This window comes from Lipotes vexillifer, unplaced genomic scaffold, assembly GCF_000442215.2.
Source record: "Lipotes vexillifer unplaced genomic scaffold, Lipotes_vexillifer_v1.1 scaffold722, whole genome shotgun sequence".
Lineage (NCBI taxonomy): Eukaryota > Metazoa > Chordata > Mammalia > Artiodactyla > Lipotidae > Lipotes > Lipotes vexillifer.
Genome location: NW_006795213.1, coordinates 1,034,683 through 1,060,225, shown reverse-complemented (window position 1 = coordinate 1,060,225; position 25,543 = coordinate 1,034,683). Strand labels below are relative to the sequence as shown.

Here is a 25,543-nt window from a genome sequence, read left to right as displayed (position 1 = left end):
AGAAAAAAACTCCATATTTAATAAACTTCTAACCATTCTGTTTTGAGTGCAGGTCTGTCTGCGGAGGAACTGGAATCAAAACCAGCTGGAGCGCTTCCCTGGTGGCACAGTGGTTAAAAACCTGCCTACCAATGCAGGGGACACGGGTTCAATCCCTGATCCAGGAAGATCCCACATGCTGCGGAGCAACTAGGCCCGTGTGCCACAACTACTGAGCCAGTGTTCTAGAGCCCGTGAGCCACAAATACTGAAGCCCATGCGCCTAGAGCCCGTGCTCTGTAACAAGAGAAGCCACTGCAATGAGAAGCCCATGCACCGCAACGAAGACCCAACACAACCAAAAATAAAAAATAAATAAATTTTAAAAAAAACCACCACCAACAAAAAACAGCTGGATTCTCAGGCCCTTGTTCTACCAAGGTTGAACAAACATCACCAGCATCCTAGTCTCTCTATTTTAAAACAGTCTCTAGTGGGAAGCAGCCGCATAGCACAGGGAGATCACCTCGGTGCTTTGTGACCACCTAGAGGGGTGGGATAGGGAGGGTGGGAGGGAGGGAGATGTAAGAGGGAAGAGATATGGGGACATATGTATAACTGATTCACTTTGTTATAAAGCAGAAACTAACACACCACTGTAAAGCAATTATACTCCAATAAATATGTTTTTTTAAAAGAAGTCTCTATTTTAAAATAGGAAGGCAATATGATGCAATCAATTAATTTCCTAATTGCTGGGTCAACACCATACCATTTTTGGAATAAAACAAGGTGGCATTTCGCCTAACAAGCTTCCTGATACAACAGAGGATATCATCTGGGCTATCTGATTCCCAAAAATACCAACAAGTTTACATTTAATCATCAGAATGTCCAATAAAAGCACTGACATGTTTCTCTTAAATATTTCTATCAGTAAGGAACACAGAAATTATGTTGCAGGGAATTCCCTGCCAGTCCCGTAGTTAGGACTCTGCACTCTCATTACCGAGGGCGTGGGTTCAATCCCTAGTTGGGGAACTAAGACCCCGCAAGCCACGGTGCAGCCAACAAAAAAAGAAAAAAAGAAATTATGTTGCAAATATCACTATTAGGAATATACCTGTTGACAAAACATTATTATATTCCCTAATTACAAAAATCATTGAATTCTAGAGATAAAAGATTCCACTTCATAATGATAATACAAACTTATTCCATTGCCATTACTTATTTCCTTATACTAAATATAAGAACCACATATTCCAAACAAGATACTTTTCTAATAGAGAAGAAATACTTTGTAATTCAAAAATTTTTTTCCCACTTCAGAGCTGTTCTAAGAGATGAAGGAGTAAAGAAATTATGGGAAATTTTTAATTCCATCGAGTCTGACAAACTTTAAATTTGAAATGTTGAACATCTATCTCAGTTTTGCCATATGGGACATTAAAGAGAAATAAAAAGTCTGTTAAAAGTTAACATTTTCAGCACTTCCCTGGCAGCGCAGTGGTTATGAATCTGCCTGCCAATGCAGGGGACACAGGTTCGAGCCCTGGTCTGGGAAGATTCCACATGCCACAGAGCAACTAAGCCTGTGCACCACAGCTACTGAGCCTGTGCTCTACAGTTCACGAGCCACAACTACTGAAATCCACGCGCGTAGAGCCCAGTGCTCCGCAACAGGAGAAGCTACCGCAGTGAGAAGTGTGTGCACAGCAATGAAGAGCAGCCCCTGCTCACCGCAACTAGAGAAAGCCCGCGCACAGCAATGAAGAAGACGTGACGCAGCCATAAATAAATAAATAAATTTAATTAAAAAAAAACAAACATTTTCAAACTAAGTAAAAGGAAATAATCTTAGAAATACAGAATGATATATTTTCATAAGTTTATGAAGACTGAATCATTTTAAATTGATAGAACTGGCAGATAAAGACAAAAATCTATATCTATAAAATATTTAATAAAATTTCTGACATCTTATTTATAAATCCACCTAGAATATGTCACAGTCCCTCAGATAAAAGAGTAAGCTCAAATTCACAAAACAGTAGCAGTATATTCCAGATTTTGCTACCAACCATTTTGTGAATCAATGTAGCCCAAAAGATGCTATGAAAATAATGCTTGCCTGATGGGTACAGAGGGGGAATCCTGACTTCGAGCCTCATCCTCTTGCTGGGCTTCACAGACACAGCTAAACGCAGACATGGTCTTCTGGGGACTAAGAAACAAATTAAAGCAATATACTGTGTTAGTTCTGAAAGGAAAAGTACCTCTGGAAATTATCCTTTTAGGCACAGAGAGAATAAAATCCTTTCTCTGAATCTGAAAAATCTGAATACCGAATATTTGATGACATTAAGGAATCAATGTCAGTTTTAAAAGCATGATAGTAGTACTGTGGTTAAGTTCAAAGTAAAGAATTCTTATCTTTTAGAGACAGCATTGAAATATTTACAGATAAAATGATATAATGCTAGAATTAGCTTAAAAATAATCCAGTGGAGAGGAGAGTGCTGGAAGTATTTATAAATGAATCAAGACTAGTCATAAGTTGGTAATTTTTGACACTGGGTGATGAATATATGGTAGTTCATTATACTATTCTCTTTACTTTTGTATATGCTTGAAACCTTCAATAATGAAATGTGTGAGAGAGAAATAAGATGGCAGCAAGTAATCTGAACAGTGCCCAGTTACAGACAACACTTAAAAACAGTGGTACTGCTTCACCTAAATGCAGAGGAAGCAGTGATCATTTAAACTGTGCTACAGAGCTTACTTTAAATGATTTCTTATGGTGAACCCAATGGTAAAGTAAATAGTCAAAGATTCTTAAAATCTAGATTCTCATATACAAAATTTGCTTCACAACAATACCAGTGAATCTCATTCCATGATCCACCAATCCAACCCTCTGCCTCAAGTTTTTTCCCTATTTTTCCATCCCTACATTCCATCCAAAGGATCCAGGAATCTTCAGCAGCATATTCTGTTCTCTCTTAACAAGCACATGTATAGACTAATAACAAGTTGTGTCGGGTACACAATTCTGTTAAAACCAAAGAGATTTCTTCAACACATCATTAAAGAGTCTTCAACTGAAAAAGGATTCAAAGGTACTTATCTTTCAGATTAAATATGCAAAAACTCAGAAAACAACCAATCTCTCTAGACACAGCTTGGCACAAATCAAAGGACTCAGACGGGTCAGAAACTTCCAACTAAGGATCAAATTTAGTCCACAGACAAGCAGGAAATTTTATTTTTAAAAATCCTGATTTCTCTTTACAAATTTAAAGATTTGACAACAGTAGGTGTGCATGGTAATGATCGGCTGGAAATGAGCAAGGGCTACCCCCCCCCCTTTTAAATGGGACACACGTTCAGCTGGCCATCATCGTCAACATTTCATGCTCTTGCACCTAGCCTGCTTTACTTACATACAGTACCTGTCTAGCCTGATTTAAGAATCCTCACTTATATTTCAACAACCGCTGGTAGTATTTTCATACTGGATGACTCACGCCAGAAACCAATGAAAAAATTCTATTCTCACGGCCACCAGATGGCAAAGCTTACCACCAGAGCCTCAGGATGGGGTCATACTCATCCTCAAAGCATTACAGCATTCATGACAAAGCAAAAATAACACTTCAAGGCTGTAGCTAATTTGGCAGGCAAAAGAGAAAATGGCCTGAGGCTATGGTGGGGGGAGGGTGGGCCCAGACCGTAAAAGGAAAAAGGTCTATAGCTCTATCTCTTTAACCCTGTTTCCTCACCAATAGCAAAAATAATCTCAATCTCACCCACAGAAAAAGAAAAAATGGCACTCCCACATGAACAAAAGGGAGAAAGGGAAACGCCATTAAATATCTTACTCTAAGTATAGCAAAAGCTTTATTAAAGTATTAATAAGAAAGCCTAGGGTTACATTCAACACACTGCTAAATCCTTTATGCTGAAGTTTCATTTTAAGTTTTTTTCCTCTCTTGATAAATTATCTTCCCCTCATTACCAGTGGCTTTGTATATTAAACTCCTCTAAATAGCAACCAGCTCTGGTTACCTGGTAACAGCCTCAGCAACAGCAGTAGATCCATTTTTTCTTTCACCAGTTGCTGGCTCTGAATAAAAACAAAAGCAAGTAAAGAAAGGAAAGAGAAACAGAACTCAGTATCACACCTTAAACCCTTCTCTTAAAAACCTGCCCAAACCCAATGATACTCTAAAATAATGCTTGGATTTCAGAAGCTTCTGAAGGCCTCCTTTCACTATGACATAAAAAAATAATAAAAATGAAAAATAAAAACCTGCTTTACTAGTATTTGCAATAAAAAGGAAATGGGTAAGAATAATAAGTGAACATGAAAAGACTTTTTTTTTTTTTTTTTGCAGTACGCGGGCCTCTCACTGCCGTGGCCTCTCCCGTTGCGGAGCACAGGCTCCGGACGCGCAGGCGCAGTGGCCATGGCTCACGGGCCCAGCCGCTCCACAGCATGTGGGATCCTCCCGGACCAGGGCACGAACCCGTGTCCCCTGCATTGGCAGGCAGACTCTCAACCACTGCGCCACCAGGGAAGCCCAAGACTTATCATTTAATGATATGTCTTTCTGACTTCTACCACTTTTCTTTCAAACTTCCTACAGAAGACTATTCAGTTTCTCCAGAAATACAATATAATGAATTACTAAGCAGTAACATTTAAAAATGAAAATGAAACTTCTGAATCTCAATCCATCTCTTCTCATACAAGTAAAAATATCATGTAGTAAAAAAACACAAAATTAATAAACAAAAAAATTTTAATTTAAAAATTTCAAAACAAATTTAAAAAACCTTCTAAAAAAGTTTATTAATCTGAAACTAACACAACATTGTAAATCAACTTCAATAAAATTTTTTGAAAAAGGAAAAACTTTAATAAAATCAATTATGTAGGAAAATGTCTCAGGTTCATGCACAAATTTCAAAACAGTGTACAGTTTTAAAAGAACCCATACATAGAAGGTACTCAAGTTCTTCCCAAAGTGCTTTTGGGATAGATATTTGAAAAATAAAACACATTTTCAAGAAAGAATCTGTAGCAAAAATTAAAGGTCATACTGAAAAGAATCCCATAGTCTCAAAGCAATGCTACTAATGCCTAGGGATTAAAATTTGTTCATTTACAATTCATTCCAGCCTTACAGAAAATAACAAATATTTTTAAACATTTCTAAAATAAGTCATAACCCAATATAATGTGAATAGTCCATCAAGGAGGCAGCTGAGTTTGGTGGTTAGAGCACTGGCTCTGATACAGAAACCTGGTTCAGGCTCTGGCTCTAGCACTTAGCAGTCCAACCTGGGGGTAAACTTCATCTTCTGAGTCAGTTTCCTCATCTATAAAATAGGGATAAAAAAGGACCAACACAGGAATTCCCTGGCAGTCCAAGTGGTTAAGACTCTGCACTGCACTTTCACTGCTGTGGGCCTGGGGTTCAATCCCTGGTCTGGGAACTAAGATCCCACAAGCTGCAAGACCAACCCTCATAGGTTTGTTGTGAGGATAAAATGAGGAAAACTGTGAGTATGGTGCCCAATTATCAGGAAAGGTAGGAAAATTTACTAATATGGTCATCTTTAACATTTAGCTCCATTTAAGGTCTTCCCAATTGTAATTTCAAATCTAAAGATTCAAAGCTACCATGTACTCTCTCTTGATAAGTCCTACTTGATTTCAGAGAAGATGACAGTAAGGATGGAAACATGAAATACTTTATTTCTACTGAGGTTCTAATTTTCAAATCAATAAGCACTGAGAAACAGAATAGCACTATAATTCAGAACCAGACTTCTGGTTCTTGGAACTACTTTGAATTCAGGCTACTTTATTTACTAGCTGTGTGACTCTAGGGAACATGCCCAACCTCTCTGTGCCTCAGTTTCCTTAGCTGTAAAATGAGAATAACAATAGGATCTACTTTACAGGTTTGTTAAGAGATTTAATGAGCTGTACATGTATGGAATATATGCCTGGCATATAGTAAGAACTCAAAATATATTAGCTAAAATTTCCTTTCTTTGGTCTCAGAGAATGAGAAATCCTTATTCAAGTCCACTCACTCTATCTGTGGTCTTTGAAAGCTCCCCTTCCATCTCTCTCTCAGGGGTCTCATTTTTAACCCATCTCTCTTTCGGAGATTTCCTTTCAATCTATAAACCTGCTCAGGTATCCCTCAGTCTAAAAATGAAAAAAAAAAAAACAAAACTCCTTCAGTCCTGTATTTCTCTCTAACTTGCCGTATTTTTTCTTCCTTTCTCACATAAACTTCTCAAAAGTAGAATACATTTGCTGCCTCTTCTCCTCCCCTTCACTCCTCAATTACCTTCAGTATAGCTCCTACCCAAACCACTACACTGTAATAGTTCTTGCTAGAGTCACCAAACGGATCCTAATTGCCAAGTCCAGTGTATATTTTCAGAAATATCTTACTAGACCCTCACTTCTGCATATAACATTGTTGTCTTCTTTTAACTCTCCTTCCCTTAGGCTTTCATGGCGTTATACTCTCCTAGTCCTCTTCTTGGAATATTCCTTTACAATCTCCTTTATAAAACTTCCTCCTCTTCTAACGCCATTAAACCACTTTTACAAACTACCTAATGGAAAAATTATAAGCTTTTGAGTCAGATGGATCTGATTCACACTCCAGCTCCACCTCTTACCAATTACTGTAACCTCAGGTTTAAAACCTCTCTTAGTCTCAGTTTTCTCATCAATCAAATGGAAATAAGGATATCTACTTCAGAGTGCTATCATGAAAACAAAATGTAGATATAAAGTCATTCTATATTTTTTCCTCTCTCTTGCTTCCATATTTAACTGGTCCCAAGGTCCTCTCTATTCTACTGTTCATCTCTCAAATTCATCCCCTCACCTCCATCCCCACTACTAATGACCCCACTTCCTGGTTAAAGACTGCATTTGCCAGACAGCAGAATAGAAAATGGGCAAGGAAAGGAATGATGAACAAAGGCACAAATTTTTCAAACATTCAGCTGATCCTTTAACAAAAACAAATCTGATCATATTACTCCCTTGCCTAAAATTCTTCAGCTGTTCAGCATGATGCAAAAGGTCTTTCAGAATCTGTATCCTAGCCATACCAAACAACTTGCAATTAATGTGGGAAATAGCTAACATAAACCTACAATGTGAATCCACAATCCTAATTTTCTACCCACTTCTGAACTCCTTCTGATTATGAAAACCAATTAGTTTATATAGACACAAGTTTAATACAGAGATACAAGCAGTACCACAGAGGTTACAAAACAGAACATCTACAGTAACATTAACAGTGACTAGCCTAAAACAAAGAATTAAATTCATGAGAATAAGACTTTACAAATACATTTATAATTATAAAAGTATCATCATTAAAACTAGAAGAAAGGGCTTCCCTGGTGGCGCAGTGGTTGAGAGTCTGCCTGCCGATGCAGGGGACGCGGGTTCGTGCCCCAGTTCGGGAAGATCCCACATGCCGCGGAGCGGCTGGGCCCGTGAGCCATGGCCACCGCGCCTGCGCGTCCCGAGCCTGTGCTCCGCAATGGGAGAGGCCACAAAGTGAGAGGCCCGCGTAACGCAAAAAAAAAAACAAAAACAAAAACAAAAAAACTAGAAGAAAGATAATTAATACTTCCAGAAGATGTGGAGCTACTAGTTACCCAAGATTAACACAAAATAAAACTTACTTTCCAGACTAAACTGCAAAGACTCTTCACTCGCCTCAGTCTCAGGACTGACCAATTTCATTCTCAGACACAACTGATCACCCATTTCTGGGGCAGCCCCAGAATCTCCTTTTTCATTTCCAAGCATGGGGTCGTTGGTCTCCACCATGCTTTCAGACATGACATCACTGGTTGCTATGGTGCTTTCGGGATAGTTGCTAATACCTGAAAGAAGGGAGGCAGGGGGAAGGAAGGAAGAAAGAACACTAAAATACAAATATGAAAAATAACAATTCAAGGTCATCAATTTGCCTGTTTGGCTCCATAGCTCTGCAGGATTGAAGAGGATTCCTAGGATAGATCCTGTCACAAGTATCAACAACTACGCACTAGTATTGACACCTGGTCTTAAGAAGAGCAACAGGATTCAGTTCCACTTCTGCATCTGGACAAAGGATGCTGCATGAGCCCTCAGCCAACCCACATCTGCCAGCATCAAGCATAGGTAGCAGGAGACTCCAGACGGCATGATTGTTACCTCCCAGCACTGACTAGAGAAAACAAATAGGTTAATGTAGAAGACTACCAGCTGCTTCAGGGAAGGAGGATCTAAATTTTCTTCCCCTGTCAAGCAGCAGACTGATTAGCCAAGGTCCTGAATAAACAGTACTTCTACCCTACCTGCTACCTCTTCCTCATAAAACAGCTCTACATCATTGCTTAGCACTCACAGTCTATGGCCTTGCAAGTAACAGAATAAAATCTTTATAAATATTCTTTCTTCCTTCCTTCCATCCTTTCTTTCCTTCCTCTCATCACTGCTCAACATCTCCTGGGAGTAAACTCATGGAATCAGACACCACAACCTTATTCTTCCTAAGACAAAAATCAATCTTATCAGGCAGGCCCAACTCCTCAGATATAAAAGAATCACTGGCATAAAGAATGATATCTCAGAAATTCTGCTTTAAACATCATTACATTTTAATCACTCACCAATAGGAGTACTGTGTCTCTTGGGCTCCAATTTTAGGTGCCCAATAAGAGGTGGAGTTGCACCAGTCAATGGTGGAATAATATCACCTTCTTTAGGCAAAGTAAAATGAAATGGAGTTTCTGGAGAAAACAAAAAACAAAACAAAACAATGATAAACAAAAAGGAAACCAAAACAGAAGTATAAAAAAAGCAAAAGTGAGGAGAACTGCAAGAAATATCTCAATTATTCTTTTCCTTTGCTCCCAAATTCTGCCTCATTCCCAACCCCCCTCAGCAGGCCTCTCAACCAATTTCCTACTATTTTCTCTGCTCTCTGTACAACCATCAACAGGACTGACACAAAGTAGACAACCAGGGGCCAGGCAAACAGAGGAAGCCCAAAAGTTTGGAGGCCTGAGGAACATGGGGTCAAAAGGAAAAGAGAAACATCTGAGCCTCAAGACAGTAAGTACATATGGGGATACTCGGTGATACAAAGTTCGATAGTTTCAAATCTAGACGTTTTAATTTTGTGTAATGCTAACCCAAGGAGTTAATTTATAAGCTTTAGCAATCTGTAGGATTCTCTATGTTAAAATCTGATGTTAATACTTAAAATTTACAATCTACTCAAAGAGGTGACAAAGGATTTCATGGGCTAAAGCAGGGGTCCCCAACCACTGGGCCTGCTAGGAACCGGGCCGCACAGCAGGAGGTGAGCAGCGGCAAGCGACGCTTCATCTGCCGCTGCTCACTCCCCATCGCCTGCGTTACCGCTTGAACTATCCACCCCCCCACCCCCGCCTTCACCACCCCCCCACCCCATCTGTGGAAAAACTGTCTTCCAAGAAACCGGTCCCTGGTGCCAAAAAGGCTGGGGACCGCTGGGCTAAAGGACTCCAAAATACTTATTGGTTCTAACAGAAATCATTTGGGTTTCACAGTTCAGCAGTACTGACCAGCATTTCACTCTAGGCCACAGTGGTAGTGTTCATATCTAAATCTCTGTGCAATGGTAAATCTCACATATATGAGCATCTCCATTGTACACATTTTGGTTAGTCATTATTAAACATTTGTCAAGAGACAAAACTTTACTTTTTAACTAGGTCTCAATTCCAATTTCTAATCAGAATTAGCAAATTGCCAAAATCACATTTTCTGATTTCCTAATTATCTCTTTTAATAAAACGACTAAGTTTGGGAGAATAAAAGAATTAGGCCAGATTGCTGTTCTTAAACCTGACAGATGAAAATTTGTACTTACTTTCCTGGAATGGCTCAAAATAACTATAATCTGGCATACCCAGTCACTATTCCTTGTGAAAACAGTTTGTCTAATGTGCTTCCCAACATGGTCAAGCAATTCTCCAATTCCCAGCACACACTTAGCGGGTGTCCTACGAAGTTAACTCAATTCTGACACTATCTACCGAGAGATAGCATCAGATCCCACAAGTTAAAGGCTCAGTCCCACAAGACTGCCCTCACTTAAGACATCAGTCAGAGTCCGGGCTGTTACCTGTGCTTCTAAGCAACTGGCTCTACACTGCAGGTTCCCACGACACTTTCCTCACGTTCCATTATTTAGCTAGAGCTACTTATAGTACTCAGAGAAACATTTACTTACATTTACCAGTTTATTATAAAGGACACAGATGAACAGCTATATGAAAAGGTACATAGGGTGAGGTCCAGAGGGTTCTGATAGCAGGAACTTCTGTCTCCCTTAGAACTGGGATTAGATACCCTCCTGGCTCATTTATCAACCAGGAAACATCAAATTTTGTTGTTCAAGAGTTTTTATAGAGCTTTAATCCCCACCCCTCCCCATCAAGGAGGTTGGTGGGTGGGGCTGGAAGTTCCAACCCTCCAATCACTTTGTCTTTCTGGTGAACAGCCCCATCCCTGAGGCTATGTAGGGAAGATCCCACCCTAAATCACCTCAATAGCATTACTCAGGTGTGACAGAAAGGGCTTAAGCTTATTCCTATCACTTAGGAAATTACAAGGGTTTTAGGAGCTCAGTGCCACGAACTGGATGAAGACCAAATATATTTCTTATTATACCACATTTTTCTCCTTTCATCTCTTCCCATTCCACTTCCACCCTTCATTATCTTTAATATCAAGCACACCTTGATATTTTTTCTTCAAAATCACAAAACAACAACAAAAAACATCTCTTATATCTACATGAAAGAAAATGAATTAGCAACTTGAAGGGCTGAAAAGAGAAAATGAATGGACTTTAGAAATCAAGGATGAAAAGTACACATGCACTGCTAAATAAACTGTGAAAAGCAGAAGTGGAGAATCTCAACGTCATTATCTAAATGGCAAAGAATTCCACCATAGTTATAGCAAAAAGAAATGGGTTGATAGGTAAGCATTCATTCTCTGGCAACTCCTTAAAAAGCAAGTCCTTTAAGTTAATAAAGAACTTAAAAAATATACAGAAACTAAAATTTTTTTAAAAACCACCTCACAAAGCATCATACGTTCCAAAGATATATTTTATAGAATTTTCATTCCTGGAACAACCACCTATTCTGCTCTCTTGACAGGAACCATCCCTCACATTATGATCAACCGTTCAGACTTTTGAAAATCTGTATAAAATCTCTAAGTACATCCTTCTACGTGACAAACCATAATATGCAAATGTAATATGCAAGCGTTAATTACAGAAGATTATTTATGAGAAGTTATCTTAGCACCACTGATCTAACACATCACTAAAACCTAATGGAAAATTGGCTCTTGTACAGGCAGCACTGCCACTACCCTTATCTGGTCTTCAATGCCTCGTTCCTGGACTATTACAACAGCCTATCAATTACTTTGTCTGCCTGAAGTCTCCCCCTTTCCCCAACCCACAATTCTTTCTGTATAGCAACCAAAGCAACCTTCCTGTAAAACATGACTTAGATCAACAACAGTATTTAGATTTAATGAAATTATAAAAATCTTCAATAATATAGAATATTAGGTCATTCAGACAGTTCTTTACCATAACTCAACAGAATCAGAGAAACTATATCATACAGTTTTATAGCAGGAAAAAGCATAGACTTGGGAATCAGGAGACCTAAGTTCTAGTTCCACTTCAATCATTAACTAGCCACATGACTTTAGGAAGAAGAGACTGAACTCAATATCGGCTAACCTTTTCAGCTCTAACATTTCTCATTCTGAAGAGAAAAAAAAATATTCATGAATATAAAGCCTAATGAACAGGGGCAATTTTGAGATTAAAAAAGTACTACTAATAATCACTCCTAAACAAAAAGTATAAACGGGACTCTTCCAGGAACGCCGAAAGGTATGATCACCTATACTAATAGCTATGGTGTTACCTAAATACTGTTTCTCATTTCCATATCCTTAGAAGCTTGCTTTCTTAAGTCTGTATCTTGTTTTTATTCTTTTGTTTTTGGAGTTTGCTTTGTTTATTTATCGATTGATTTATGGCTGCATTGGGTCTTTGTTGCCGTGCATGGGCTTTCTCTAGTTGTGGCAAACGAGGGCTACTCTTTATTGCGGTGTGCGGGCTTCCCACTGCCATGGCTTCTCTTGTTGCGGAGCATGGGCTCTAGGCGCACGGGCTTCAGTAGTTGTGGCTCGCAGGCTCTAGAGCGCAGACTCAGTAGTTGTGGCACACGAGCTTAGCTGCTCTGCAGCATGTGGGATCTTCCCGGACCAGGGCTCGAACCCATGTCCCCTGCATTGGCAGGTGGATTCTTAGCCACTGCACCACCAGGGAAGTCCCTGTTTTGTTTTTAAATTATACTAACTTTGGACATTCAGAAAGTTTGAATTCTTTTCAGCTAATGTCACACATGACATTCTAGAAATATTTCAGAAAGTAATCTATATTCTCATTCTTGACTTTATAAAGAACACAAGCTAACACCTTTCCCAGTTTAAGGTTTAAGATGTATACATGTTGAACCAAATTTATAAAGTTTACTTAATGCCCATAAGGAAGAAACAATCCACAGAGTTCTGAATATGATTTAACTGTGTAAGGTAATCAAAAAAGATCCCTGTACTACAAAGCCACTCTCAAAATATAAAAATATGGAACAAGGTTGGAACCTAAGTAGAAAATACCAGATTGGTACAATTTCTAAATACTTAGAAAATTCATGTTGATTACTCCTGAGTTATAAAGCTGATAAAAACCTCAACTGATCTCTGATTCTAAAAATAATTACAGCTACAAAAGAAAAATACAACCCCAAATTTTAAATATCCCAAGTATTATTGGTTGCTCATAAATATAAATCCAAGTTAATTTTCAGCCCTGATGTAATAAGCATGTGGTTCTCTCCTACCTTCCATTCCAAATTATAATTTGGTTGGAAACACAGAACAATTTGTAATCACACTTACCACTAGAGCTTTCACAGAAGCTTTGTGAGGCATGGGCAGAGGCTTTCTCCAGTGGCTGGGCCCCTACACCTGAGTCCAGCTGCTTTGTATTAGCCATTTTTGAGTCTTCCCTTAATGTGCTAACTGTTGTCTCTTCTGGTTGGGTCTGCTGCATTTCCTGGTCAGGTCCTGGAGCATCATCTGTTCTCACTAATGTCAAGGGAGGCTGTGAAGAGTCTGCCTCTACAGGTTCTTTTTCTGCAGTCACTGATTTCAGATCTCCTTCATATTCTGCACTCTTTTCTTCTTGGGTATCTGCTCTATTCTCAACACATGGTTCTATTTCTGGAGCATCATCCTCCCACAATTGAGAATCTGAGCATTTTTCCACTACCTCTAAAGGTTCAGAAGAAACATCAACTCTGGGAGATGGTTCCTTCACATCTACAATGACAACACTCGAGTCCTCTGAAGTAGCTTCTTCCCATGCTTCCTGATCCTTATGTTCCAATTCTTGGTCAAGTACTGGAAGCTTCTGGGGGGAATCAATACTAATCACACTGGTTTCAACTTCCATAGCTTCCTGGCATTCTTGTTTGGGGACTTCCTTTGGAAGACCCAGCCCCTGGGACTGAGTTTCAGTCAGAGAAAGGTGCAATGCAACACTCTCCATATTTTCTTCTTTGGGCTCCTCTCCTTGACTTTCACAAGGAGTCTCAGGGATTTCTTCCACCTCAGACCCTGAAGACCCCTCCTCTGGATGATGTTCTTTAATTTCTATAGCTTCCTCCTGATCTAACACACTAGAGAGTGCCTCAGATCGAGCAGCTGGAGAGGGGACTGCCTGACTACCTGAATCGCAAGTGAGATCGATACAAACGTCTTCCGCCACAGTTTCTTCTCTGCCTTTGCAACCATCAGCTAAAATACTAATGTCGTCTCTGCTTTCTGTGTTAACCCTCTTTGTTTTATCATCATTCTGATTCAGTTCTACTTGGCCATCTTGTGCTGGATTAATCAGGATACTATCATTTTCTGCAAGAACAAGTTTAGAATTGAGAACTGGAGACATGGGTTCAGTATCCTCAATCTGTGTGCTTTCTCCATCTTCATCAATCCTGTGAGAACTCAAGCTTTCTATCTTTGGGGACTGACTATACTCACTTGTAGAAAGCATCAACTTACAAGAATCCCCTGTCAAAGAAAGCCCAAGATCCTCAGAGGAATTCTTCGGTTCAGTCTCTGAAGTTTTAGAATACTCAACAGTCAAAGATGAACTATGCAAACCTCTATCCTTCTTCTCATCATTTGACCGTTCTTCCAAACTTGGAGATGGAATGAAAATGTCCTAGGAAAGAACAAAAAGACACACATAATCATTTTGTCATAATTGTATTTCTTTTATATCTAATCCTTCAATTCTAAAATTTCTAAATCAACCACACAAGAATTTTAAAACTCTAGGGCCAGAATCACCAGTCTTTTCATCAACACAAGTCACTGTTTAATGCTCTTCTTGTGAATCGTTGATCTAGAATAAGCACAATCCAAACAAAAACCTAAAGGTATTAACTTAGGTAGGAAGACACTTAAATTTAACTGTATACCACTACTAAAATCATGTCATACACTGTATGATGGGCCCTCAATTATACAGGAATCACGTGAACATATGCCTACACAGTCCACTTCGGTTCTAACAAACTGGGAATATATACAGGCATAAATCAGAGATACTGCAGGTTCAGCTCCAGACCACGACAATACAGCAAGTCACACAAATTTTTAGGTTTCCCAGTGTACATAAAAGTTATGTTTACATTATAGTCTATTAAGTGTGCAATAGCATATGTCTTTAAAAGATGTACATACCTTAATTAAAAAATACTTCATTGCTAAAAAAATGCTAAATGTCATCCGACAATGATGGATTGCCACAAACCTTCTATTTGTAAAAAACAAATTATCTGCAAAGCACAATAAAGCAAAGTGCAATGAGGTACGCCTGTCCTTATTTCACATCCCACTACTTCAAAATATGCTAGCATTCATAAAGATGTAAAATCCAAAGTTTACAATAATTATTAGTCAACAGATACCACTACATACCAACAAGGAAGGCTGAAGGTAGTAAGACTACATACTGTTGGTGAGGATGTGAAACAACTACAACTGTCATACACTGCTGGTGGCAATGCAAAAGCTAGAGCCACTTTGGAAAACAGTTTGCTACTATCTTCTAAAGTTAAACATACATTAATATGACTCAGAAATTGTACTTGTAGGTAATTAACCCAAGAGAAATAAAATCATATGTCCACACAAAGATGTAGTATGCAAATGTTCACAGCTGTATTATTCATAATAGCCCAAAACTAGAAGCAACCCAAATGTTCATCAATTGGTGAATAAATAAATTGTGGATATCTATATTACAGAATACTACTCAAAAATAAAAAGGATTAAAATATTAAAACTTGCCAGAATATGAATGAATCTCAAAAATATGCTAGGCTAAAGAACTCAAACACAAAACACCATACACTTTTGATTCCAATCATATGAAATTTAAAAAAAAATTTTTGGCTGTGTTGGGTCTTCGTTGCTACACACAGGCTTTCTCTAGTTGCAGTGAGCGGGGGCTACTCTTGGTTGCGGTGCGCGGGCTTCTCATTTCAGTGGCTTCTCTTGTTGCGGAGCACAGGCTCTAGGCATGCGGGCCTCAGTAGTTGTGGCGCACAGGCTTAGTTGCTCCGCAGCATGTGGGATCTTCCTGGACCAGGGATCGAACCTGTGTCCCTGCACTGGCAGGCAGATTCTTACCCACTGTGCCGCCAGGGAAAACCTATATGAAATTCTTGAAAAAATAAAACTATCGTGACAGAAGGCAGATGAATGCTTGCCTAGGGTAGAAGAGTGGATGGGGGCAAAGGATTATGAAGAAACTTTTTAGGGTGAGGAAACTGTTCTGTACTTTGATGGTGATGGCGGTTATACATTTGTATACAACTACCAAAATTCATCAAACTATACATTTAAAATGGCGTTCTTATTTTATGTAAATAATACCTTAAAAAAAAGAAAATAACCCAAAGCTAAAATATGTTTTTATGTAAGAATTTACATTTAATTTGTTATTTTGCCTAACATAAATGCTGTAACGCTCTAGACATAGCTGGTAAGGCATTCATTTCCTATTTTTAAGGGAATGAGGAATCAAAATACGTTGCCAAACATTCTGTATATTCTGTAACTTCTGGTATTTCAATGTCTGGTGTTACTGTTTACACTTTTAGATTATAAAAATAGTCATAAATTTCAATCTGCTCATATACTCTGAGGCATGACTGAGTATAAATTGGTTCAACACTTCTAATGGCAATTTGGCAATACACAACAGCCTTGAAATTTTATATACCCTTTAGTCCAATAATTCCAGATCCAGGAAATTATTTGATGAAAATACACTGGGATTTAGCTGCAGTGCTTGCTGTTCAGTACTAAAATTATTATTTAGAAAATGAAATAATATAAAATATCTTAAATATCCACTGATAGAAGATTCATTTAAAAATTATGATACACCTACATGATGGAATACTTTGTAATTACACAAAATTGTAGATGAGTATTTAAAAATATAGAAAAACATTCAGCTATGCATTAAATAGAAAAGTTTTCAGTTAAAAAAGTATATGAATATATATTTTATTGTGGTCTATACATTTTTATATAATTTTCATTTTTTTTAAGTTAATAAATATATACCACTAAAAAGTTATGAAAAACAAAACAAAAAAGTTATGAGCAGTTACTTGAGACAGGATAATTGATGATCTTATTTTCACTTATCTGTATATTATAAACACTCTACAAGAAAAATGTATTTACTTTTCTTGTAAAAAATAAGTCATTTTACAAAGGCTTATAGTTAAGACATTGCTAATAAAATTATAAATACCTTTTTAAAAGTCAAAATCATAAAATAACCACTTTAAAGTGAATATTTACAATGTGAAACCACCACCTCTATCTACTTTGAAAACATTTTCATCACTTCAAAAGGAAACCTCACGGACTTCCCTGGTGGCGCAGTGGTTAAGAATCCGCCTGCCAATGCAGGGGACACGGGTTCGAGCCCTGGTCCGGGAAGATCCCACATGCCGCGGAGCAGCTAAGCCCGTGCGCCACAACTACTGAGCCTGCACTCTAGAGCCCGTGAGCCACAACTACTGAGTCCGCGTGCCACAATTACTGAAGCCCGCGTGCCTAGAGCCCATGCTCTGCAACAAGAGAAGCCACTGCAATGAGAAGCCTGCACACCACAACAAAGTGTAGCTCCCGCTTGCCACAGCTAGAGAAAGCCTTTGCGCAGCAATGAAGACCCAATGCAGCCAAAAAAACACATAAATTAAATTTTAAAAAAAAGGAAAGGAAACCTCATATTCATTAAGCAGTTGTCCACATCCTGAATACGCTTTAAGTGTTATCAAAGTAAATACTTACGTGATATCTTTTACAGAATTTTTTCAATATATGTATAATTTCAGTCAGCAAAGTAAAACTTCAGGGGCTAACCAGCCTATCAATAAGCTGTACTTCTTAAGACTGCCTGGATCTAGCCTCCAAGTGTCTGGCCCCTAATAATCCACAGCGCTGAGGCTCCCTGAAGGCCTAGTCAGAATAACGAAGTTAAGTGAAAAAACCACCTCAGGGCTCTGGATAAAGACTGATGAAGAACTGTCAGGACTTCGTTCAATGAGTCAACCAGTCTAGATTCAACAGACATAAATCCATAGTATCCAACCAGTCAAAAACTGGTCTCACACACACAGAGTTTAGGAGCCACTCATACAATCATCTATACTCTGACTTGTCATCCCCAAATTAATACGTATATCAAGAATGAGAAAGTGTTAAATATCAAACTATTTTCTACTAATCCTCTCCTCAGCGCTCACATCCTGGTGAAGGGTCGAAGAGGCTATGAAATTAACAAATATACTAGGAAAAAAAGAAAGAAATACATGGGGCTTCCCTGGTGGCGCAGCGGTTAAGAATCCGCCTGCCAATGCAGGGAACACGTGTTCAAGCCCTGGTCCGGGAAAATCTCATGTGCCGCGGAGCAACTAAACCCGTGTGCCACAACTACTGAGCCTGCGCTCTAGAGCCCACGAGCCACAACTACTGAGCCCACGCACCTAGAGCCCATGCTGCGCAACAAGAGAAGCCACCGCAATGAGAAGCCCACGTACCTCAACCAAGAGTAGCTCCCACTTGCCGCAACTAGAGAAAGCCCGCGTGCAGCAACAAAGACCCAACGCAAACAAAAATTAATAAATAGATATTACAACATCAAAATTAGGTTCACTTGGACTTCCATAACCAATTTACAGAAGAAATAACAGATGTGCAAAGGTGAGTCATTACGACTAACATGTGGGCTTCCCTGGTGGCGCAGTGGTTGAGAGTCCGCCTGCCGATACAGGGGACACGGGTTCGTGCTCCGGTCCAGGAAGATCCCACATGCCGCGGAGCGGCTGGGCCCGTGAGCCATGGCCACTGAGCCTGCGCGTCCGGAGCCTGTGCTCCACAAAGGGAAAGGCCACAACAGTGAGAGGCCCACGCACCGCAAGAAAAAAAAAAAAAAAAAAAAGACTAACATGTAAGGAGTTTGATACATAATGAAAAAAGTATGGAACTTCCAAATAAAAACAGTGGATTTAATACACACATTTTCTTTAACTTTCTTCCAAAATCCCACTAAGCAATGGTAAAGGGATTTTTTTAAAAAATGCATTTTCAAGAAAAAGAGAACAGGGACTTCCCTGGTGGCGCAGTGGTTAAGAATCCGCCTGCCAATGCAGGGGACATGGGTTCAAGCCCTGGTCCAGGAAGATCCCACATTCCCCGCAGCAACTAAGCCCGTGCACCACAACTACTGAGCCTGCGCTCTAGAGCCCGCGAGCCACAACTACTGAAGCCCGTGAGCCTAGAGCCCGTGCTCCGCAACAAGAGAAGCCACTGCAATGAGAAGCTCGCGCGATGAGAAGCTCGCGCGCCGCCAAGAGTAGCCCCTGCTCACCGCAACTAGAGAAAGCCCGCATGCAGCAGCTAAGACCCAACGCAGCCATAAATAAATAAATAAATAAATTTATTTTTAAAAAAAGAAAAAGAAAAAGAGAACAAAGAACAGATAACCACAATAAAATTTTGGAAGAGTGGTCATCTATCTAGCAGACTAGTGAAAACTGAATTCCTAAGACAGCAGTGGAGAAAGCTAAGAAGTAACCCAAATTATACCTCAGAACTACCATGTCCCAAAAAAGATTCAGGACTTGGCAGTAGCCCAGGTAACTCTGGAAGTGGTGATGAGGGTAGTGCTAAAAACAGGAAGAACACTGGCTGGAAATCTATTTAAGAAGCAGTTTAATCCCCAGATTCGCTCTTCCTGACCCTCCTCTGCCCTGGAGAGGGTAAAACAGAGCATCCCTGAACTGGAGGAAAAGAGGCACAGTTATCAGAAAGTACCAGACTGAAAACAGGGAGATTAAATGAAAATTTACATATTCAATGGAACCTGCACCTGCCTCTCAACACCCCCAGTCCTCTTCCATCATAGACTTCTAAAGCAATGGCAGACAGGAGGGAACGTGAACAAGACAAGATAAATCAAGATACTGACATTAGGGGACCCCAAAAATGGCCCTGCAGATCACACTACAGTAAATTCCAGACACATGAAGCACTAACCACCAATTCAGAACTTCTAATCAGTTTTTTGGGATTTCACTCTTAAAGCAGTCAGAAAACCAAGGATTATTAACAAACTCTTGAGGAAAGCCTCTTTAAAAGTCAAACATCAAAACTAACTAAAATCTATTTGAAGAAATAGTGACTATTGCAGGGAGAAAACTTCTCAGAAACTATTACTAATATCATTAAGGAGATAAGATAGTATACCCATGAAATGACAAAATGCTATTTTTTTTAAAAAAGGGAGAACATTCAAGGAAAAAAAAGAAGAGTATAGAAATGAAAAACCCAAGAGTAGAAATTAATGTCTCAGAGAAAGTTAAAAATGGTTGAACTTGGCAGTTGCACTCCTACTTATATACAAGAGAAATAAAAATACACATCCGTGCAAAAACTTGCACACAAATGTACACAGCATTATTTATAATAGCCAAGAAGGGGAAACAACCCAAATGTCCATCAACTGATAAATGGATGAATGAAACGTGGTATGTACATACACAGTATTATTCAGAATAAAAAGGAATGAAGTTCTGATACATGTCAGAACGTGGATGAACTGTGAAAACATTAAAGAAACCAGTCACCAAAGACTACATATTGTATAATTCCACTTATGGGAAATGCCCAGAACAGGCAAATCCATAGAGACACAAAGTAGATTAGTGATTGACTAGGGCTGGGGGTGGGGGAAATGGGAGAGACTGTTAATAAGCACGGGGTCTTTTGTTGGGGGTGGAGGGAGAGCGTGATGAAAATGTTCTAAAATTAGACTCTGAGGCTTCCCTGGTGGCGCAGCGGTTGACAGTCCACCTGCCGATGCAGGGGACACGGGTTCGTGCCCTGGTCCGGGAAGATCCCACATGCCACGGAGCGGCTGGGCCCGTGAGCCATGGCCACTGAGCCTGCGAGTCCGGAGCCTGTGCTCCGCAATCGGAGAGGCCACAACAGTGAGAGGCCCGCGTACCGCAAAAAAAAAAAAAAAATTAGACTCTGGTGAATAACTGTACAACTTTGTGAATACACTAAAAGCCACTAGATTATACACTTTAAAAGGGTGAACAACACGATGCATGAATTATCTCAATAAAGTGAGGGTTTTTTTAAGTTTAAAAAAAAAAACAGTTGAGGAAGTCATCCAGAAAGTTAAACAAAAGGAGAGAGAGATGGAAAGTAGGACACAAAATAATAAAATTACAAGACTATTCTAGGAGTATGAATATCCAAACAATAGGTATTCCATTAAGAAAAAAAAAAAGAACAAAGGGGAAGAAATTAAATAATTAAATGTCCCTGAACTGAAGGGCTTGAGTTTCTAGATTGAGAGGGCTTACCAAAACAATGAAGGAAAACAGACCTATGCCAAGGGTCTGGAAGTTTCAGAACACTGAGGATAAAAAGAAAAATCTACAAGATTCCAGTGAGGAAAAAAAACAGCTCACATATTAAAGATCAAAATCAAACTGGCCACACTTCTCAACAGCAACACTGGAAGTCTGAAGACAGTAGAGCGATGCTTTCAAAAGTTTAAAGGAAAATTATTTCCAACCTAAAATTCTATACTCCTACAAACTATGAATCATGTATGAGGGTAGAAAGTATGCTACTCAAGAATGTCCTCCATCAAAATGAGGGAGTAAACCAAGAAGACACGGAGTTCAAGAGGAATCCAACACAAAGACAGGTAAGGACGATCTCCAAAGACAATGAAAGGGAGGTGACAGTTATATACCAGGAACAGAAGGCAATAGCACAGATTAGAACTCAGGAGGCTCCAAAAGTGGTTTCTCCAAAATGAAAAAGTTTGAGGCCCCTGAACATCTTGAAAGGAGATATTGACAACTGGTGGAGAGCCTAGGGTTGATTTAGTGAGAAGTTCGTGCGTTAAGGCAGAATAATGATTAATGCCCCCTTTCAATTTCAAAGCAACATTTTTAAGAAGTTAAAGACATAGTACAAATTATACTCCAATAAAGATGTTAAAAAAAAAGACATAGTACAAAATTCAAACATAAAAAGTACATCAAGATGTTAGATGACCCTGGAAATGTTCTAAAACTAGATTCTGATAACAGCTGCACAATTCTGTAAATTTACTAAAATATCACTAAACTGTACACTTAAAATGGGTGAGTTTTATGGTTTGTAAATTATACCTCAATACAGTTGTTTAAAGAAAAAAAGATGTTAGAAGGAAAAAACTTTTTCTATGATACTCACGTGAGAAAACTCAGGCTGGGATGGAACAGGAAGTGACCCAGGAGTGAAGACTGGTGTGCTCTGAGATACCGGTGTTGAGGCTTGTGGTGATATAGTGGGCTCAGGTGGGAGAGGGGGGTTTTCTATCCCTACCGGTTCATCACCTTTGAGTTTCTTCTGAAAAGACTCTCCCGCTTCAGATAACACTGACATATCCATTGGCTCATCTAGTTTAAAATAGGAAACACAAATTGAGAAATAAGCACTCATCAATACTATTCATGTTCCAATACCACTAATAACAATTATATTCAGATATTTTCATCCCTAAAAAAAACAGTGACAATTTTCAGAAAAGCTGATAGGTTAATAGAAGATTGAGTCCTGGAAATCTAGCAACACTTTATTCCCCTGGGGGAGGGAAGTCCACACTCCTAAAATACTCAGATATAGATTAAAATAGGGTTCATCTAGGGATACCCATCCATCCATATGATAGTAAATTAACTAGGTTCCTCTGAGACCCTTTCCTGATTATAGCTCAGTTTTCACATTTGCATAGGAATGCCCAGATTAATGGCACCTAATTTAACCACAGGCCTTGAAAGGCAGTGAACTTGTTCATCACTCTAAGTAAATATCTACGTATTTATGAACTCATTTTATTTGCATTAACTGCTAAGTGCAGAGAGGTGGATGCCAGGACAAATAGAGAAGGAAAAAAAAAAATCTATCAATGACAATCAGCAATGATTTATCAAAGAACAAAGTACAGGACACTAATCCTGAGACAAATTGCTCAGGAGGGAAACATAAACACAAACAAAACACAAAACACTGCTTTTCGTATAGTATCCTACCCACCTGTAGGCTAACAGGATCTTCCTCAGAGCCAGCCTAGCTTGCTAGGTATTTGATTCATCAACCCCTTTTCCCCTATCTTACAGCTTAACCCCAAACAGGCTTCCTTTAGACCACTCTCACAAAGTACCTATGCCATTTAGTTTTTCCCTATAATCCAAATTCATGCTACCAGGTACCCGCCCCACCTCCACCTCAATACCTACCCCTGCTGCTTAGCTTGGCCTCAAACGCACACTCCACTCTAATGCTAGGCCGGGAACTGATGCTATAGGCCTTTATTACCCTACCACAGCTGTGTTAAGTATTTTCATTACACCTTTTGATCTTTATTGCCATGACAAAGCACTTATTAAGGACTGTTCTAAGCACTACATATAAAAAGGCTTTAGGTTAATATTCTTAGACAACAACAAAATACAAAAAAGCATACACAGTTGCACAGTTATGCACATATTAAGCAAATGCATTAAATCTAAAATATAATTAACAAAGGAAAATACAATGTTACATGAAAAAAAAAGAACACTGAATCATATACATAACATGATCCCACTTGTGTAAACATACTTCTTTATATTTATGCACAGAAAACACTCTGAAAGGAAACACATATCCAAATACTAATTATATCTGGACTGTGGTAGCACAGGTGATTTTTATTTTCTTCTCATTACTTTCCCATATGCTTTCCAAACTTTCCACAGTAAGTACTAATTATGTTTACAGTCAGGGAGAAAGCATTTTTAATATAATTATTTTTATATATCTTCAGTGTTCACACTACAGACAGAAAAAATGGTTCTAAGGATAAGCCAAACTTAACTTGCATTAATAGCCTTTTTTGTAGAATGGATTCACTTTTATTTTTCACTGAAGATATCACTAATCATGTTATGCTTAGAATGATATTAGTCCCTTTGGATACCTACATTGATTTCAAGAGAAAATAGCCAGACACAAACTTTGTGACAGAAGAAAGTCTAAGATTAAATTTTGTCATGGGTAAATGAAAACCCATGAGCACAGGCTCTGGAGGCAGCTGCCCAAGTTCAAATCCTGCCTCTATGACTTAGTTGTGAAATCTCTCTGTGCCTCCATTTTCTCATCTGTAAAATGGGGATAAAAGTAACACCTACTTCTTAGGAATGTTGTGAGGATTTAAAAAACAAACAAACAAAAAAGGAAACAAACAGAAGAACCCAGAACGAAAGAGAAGCAAAAAGAACAGTGCCTGGCATAAAATAAGTGTTCAATAAATATTAGCTATTGTACCATTATTGATATATGAAAGAATGAAAAGGAAAAAAATCATGGGATTTATTGGAAAAGGCTTTGTAGAAGTAGGAAAAATTTAGAAATATCTTGAATGACTGGATAGGAGACTAGAAGAGAGCAAAAGACGTTTAGATAATGACATAAATTAAGTAAAAAGAAAAACTTTCTTGTGTATAAAGTAATATAAAATCACTAGGTCCTCAAAGGAGGAAGGGAATTAAGTCAAAATTTCTACCACCTGCTCCTAACCACTCTTTGGCTAAAACTGCTTTGATAATAGCAGAAATAACCTATAAAGAACAAAAGAAACAATTTTTGGTTCCCTCTGACCAGTAACATGCTACCATGTTGCTGGAGACTATTAGGCCAATAGCAATAAAGGTCTTCATTATACTATTGATAATTCATTTGAGTTCAACTTGAACAATTTTCCCTTAAGGGTCTTTTCAAAAATTAAGTTGTCAATACAGAACTCTCAGAAGAATCAGTGCTAGAAGAGCAAAGAACCGAGGAACGCACTTAACACTAGGGCACTCCCCTGAAGCTTAGACATGAGTCCTAGCGAATAGTTGAGGTCACAGTGTTCTAACATGTAAAGGAACAGTACACTTCACAAGGCAGAAGAAGTGCTGCCCCTCTTCTAACCTGAGATCAACAGATAGATGAAGAGAGCTCACCTTTTCTCCCTTCTTGTTCTGTGGGACTGCTAGGAACGATAAAGGGGGTAGATCGGAAGGCGTCAGGGGAAGGAGCAACAAGGTCTGAGGAATTCCTTTATACAAAGAGAGAGCCACAGGTTATTTTACCACAGCTACAGCTTCGCACTTGCTTTCTACTTTTTAACAGCAAAAATATCTGTAACTCATTCAAGTACTTATTAGTGCTTCTCTCAAACAGCTAACCGACCTTGGTAGAAGAGCCATGAACAATACTTCAATAACTATTTCTCACACCAGACATATCCAAAATTAGAATTTAAAAAAAAAAAGATTAAGGGAAAAGCCATATGATTACAAGAGAAAGTAAATGACCAGACACAAGGACATCATGACTGAAAAGCAGGATGAGATAGTGCTAAAAAAATTAATTCATCTGCAGATTTGAGACAAATATTTACTCCATTTTTTGCCTATTATGAGAAAGATCATGTACATTCTTATAAAAAAAAAAAAGCAACCTCTTTGCCCTAATACAGATAAAGAAATCCAACTACTGTCAACTCTAGCATACCTCTTCTGCACCCCTATGCCATTAAATGGGAAGAACTGCTAGCCAAGTGGAGCAGCAGGCAGCTTGTTTTTGACATGTAACAGTCTCTAAATAACTGGGCAGTTTCTTTCCTGGTGAAACCTTTGGGCTACAATTTTAAAATCTCCAAATGGGAAAGCAGAT

The 25,543-nt window shown here is 38.8% G+C and overlaps 1 protein-coding gene across 3 annotated transcripts in view; it reads right to left on the bottom strand.

Annotated features, from left to right (window-relative positions):
* Nucleotides 1-25,543, bottom strand: part of TP53BP1 (tumor protein p53 binding protein 1) — a 90,241-nt gene that overhangs the window by 30,117 nt on the left and 34,581 nt on the right. For all 3 annotated transcript variants that reach the window (XM_007467551.1, XM_007467549.1, XM_007467550.1), the window contains exons 10-16: nucleotides 24,829-24,923; nucleotides 22,034-22,239; nucleotides 13,079-14,405; nucleotides 8,701-8,820; nucleotides 7,726-7,929; nucleotides 4,054-4,111; nucleotides 2,114-2,206 (exon numbers count right to left, since the gene is read on the bottom strand). In XM_007467551.1, the coding sequence (XP_007467613.1) occupies nucleotides 2,114-2,206; nucleotides 4,054-4,111; nucleotides 7,726-7,929; nucleotides 8,701-8,820; nucleotides 13,079-14,405; nucleotides 22,034-22,239; nucleotides 24,829-24,923 (2,103 nt within the window). The remainder of the gene's footprint in view (nucleotides 1-2,113; nucleotides 2,207-4,053; nucleotides 4,112-7,725; nucleotides 7,930-8,700; nucleotides 8,821-13,078; nucleotides 14,406-22,033; nucleotides 22,240-24,828; nucleotides 24,924-25,543) is intronic.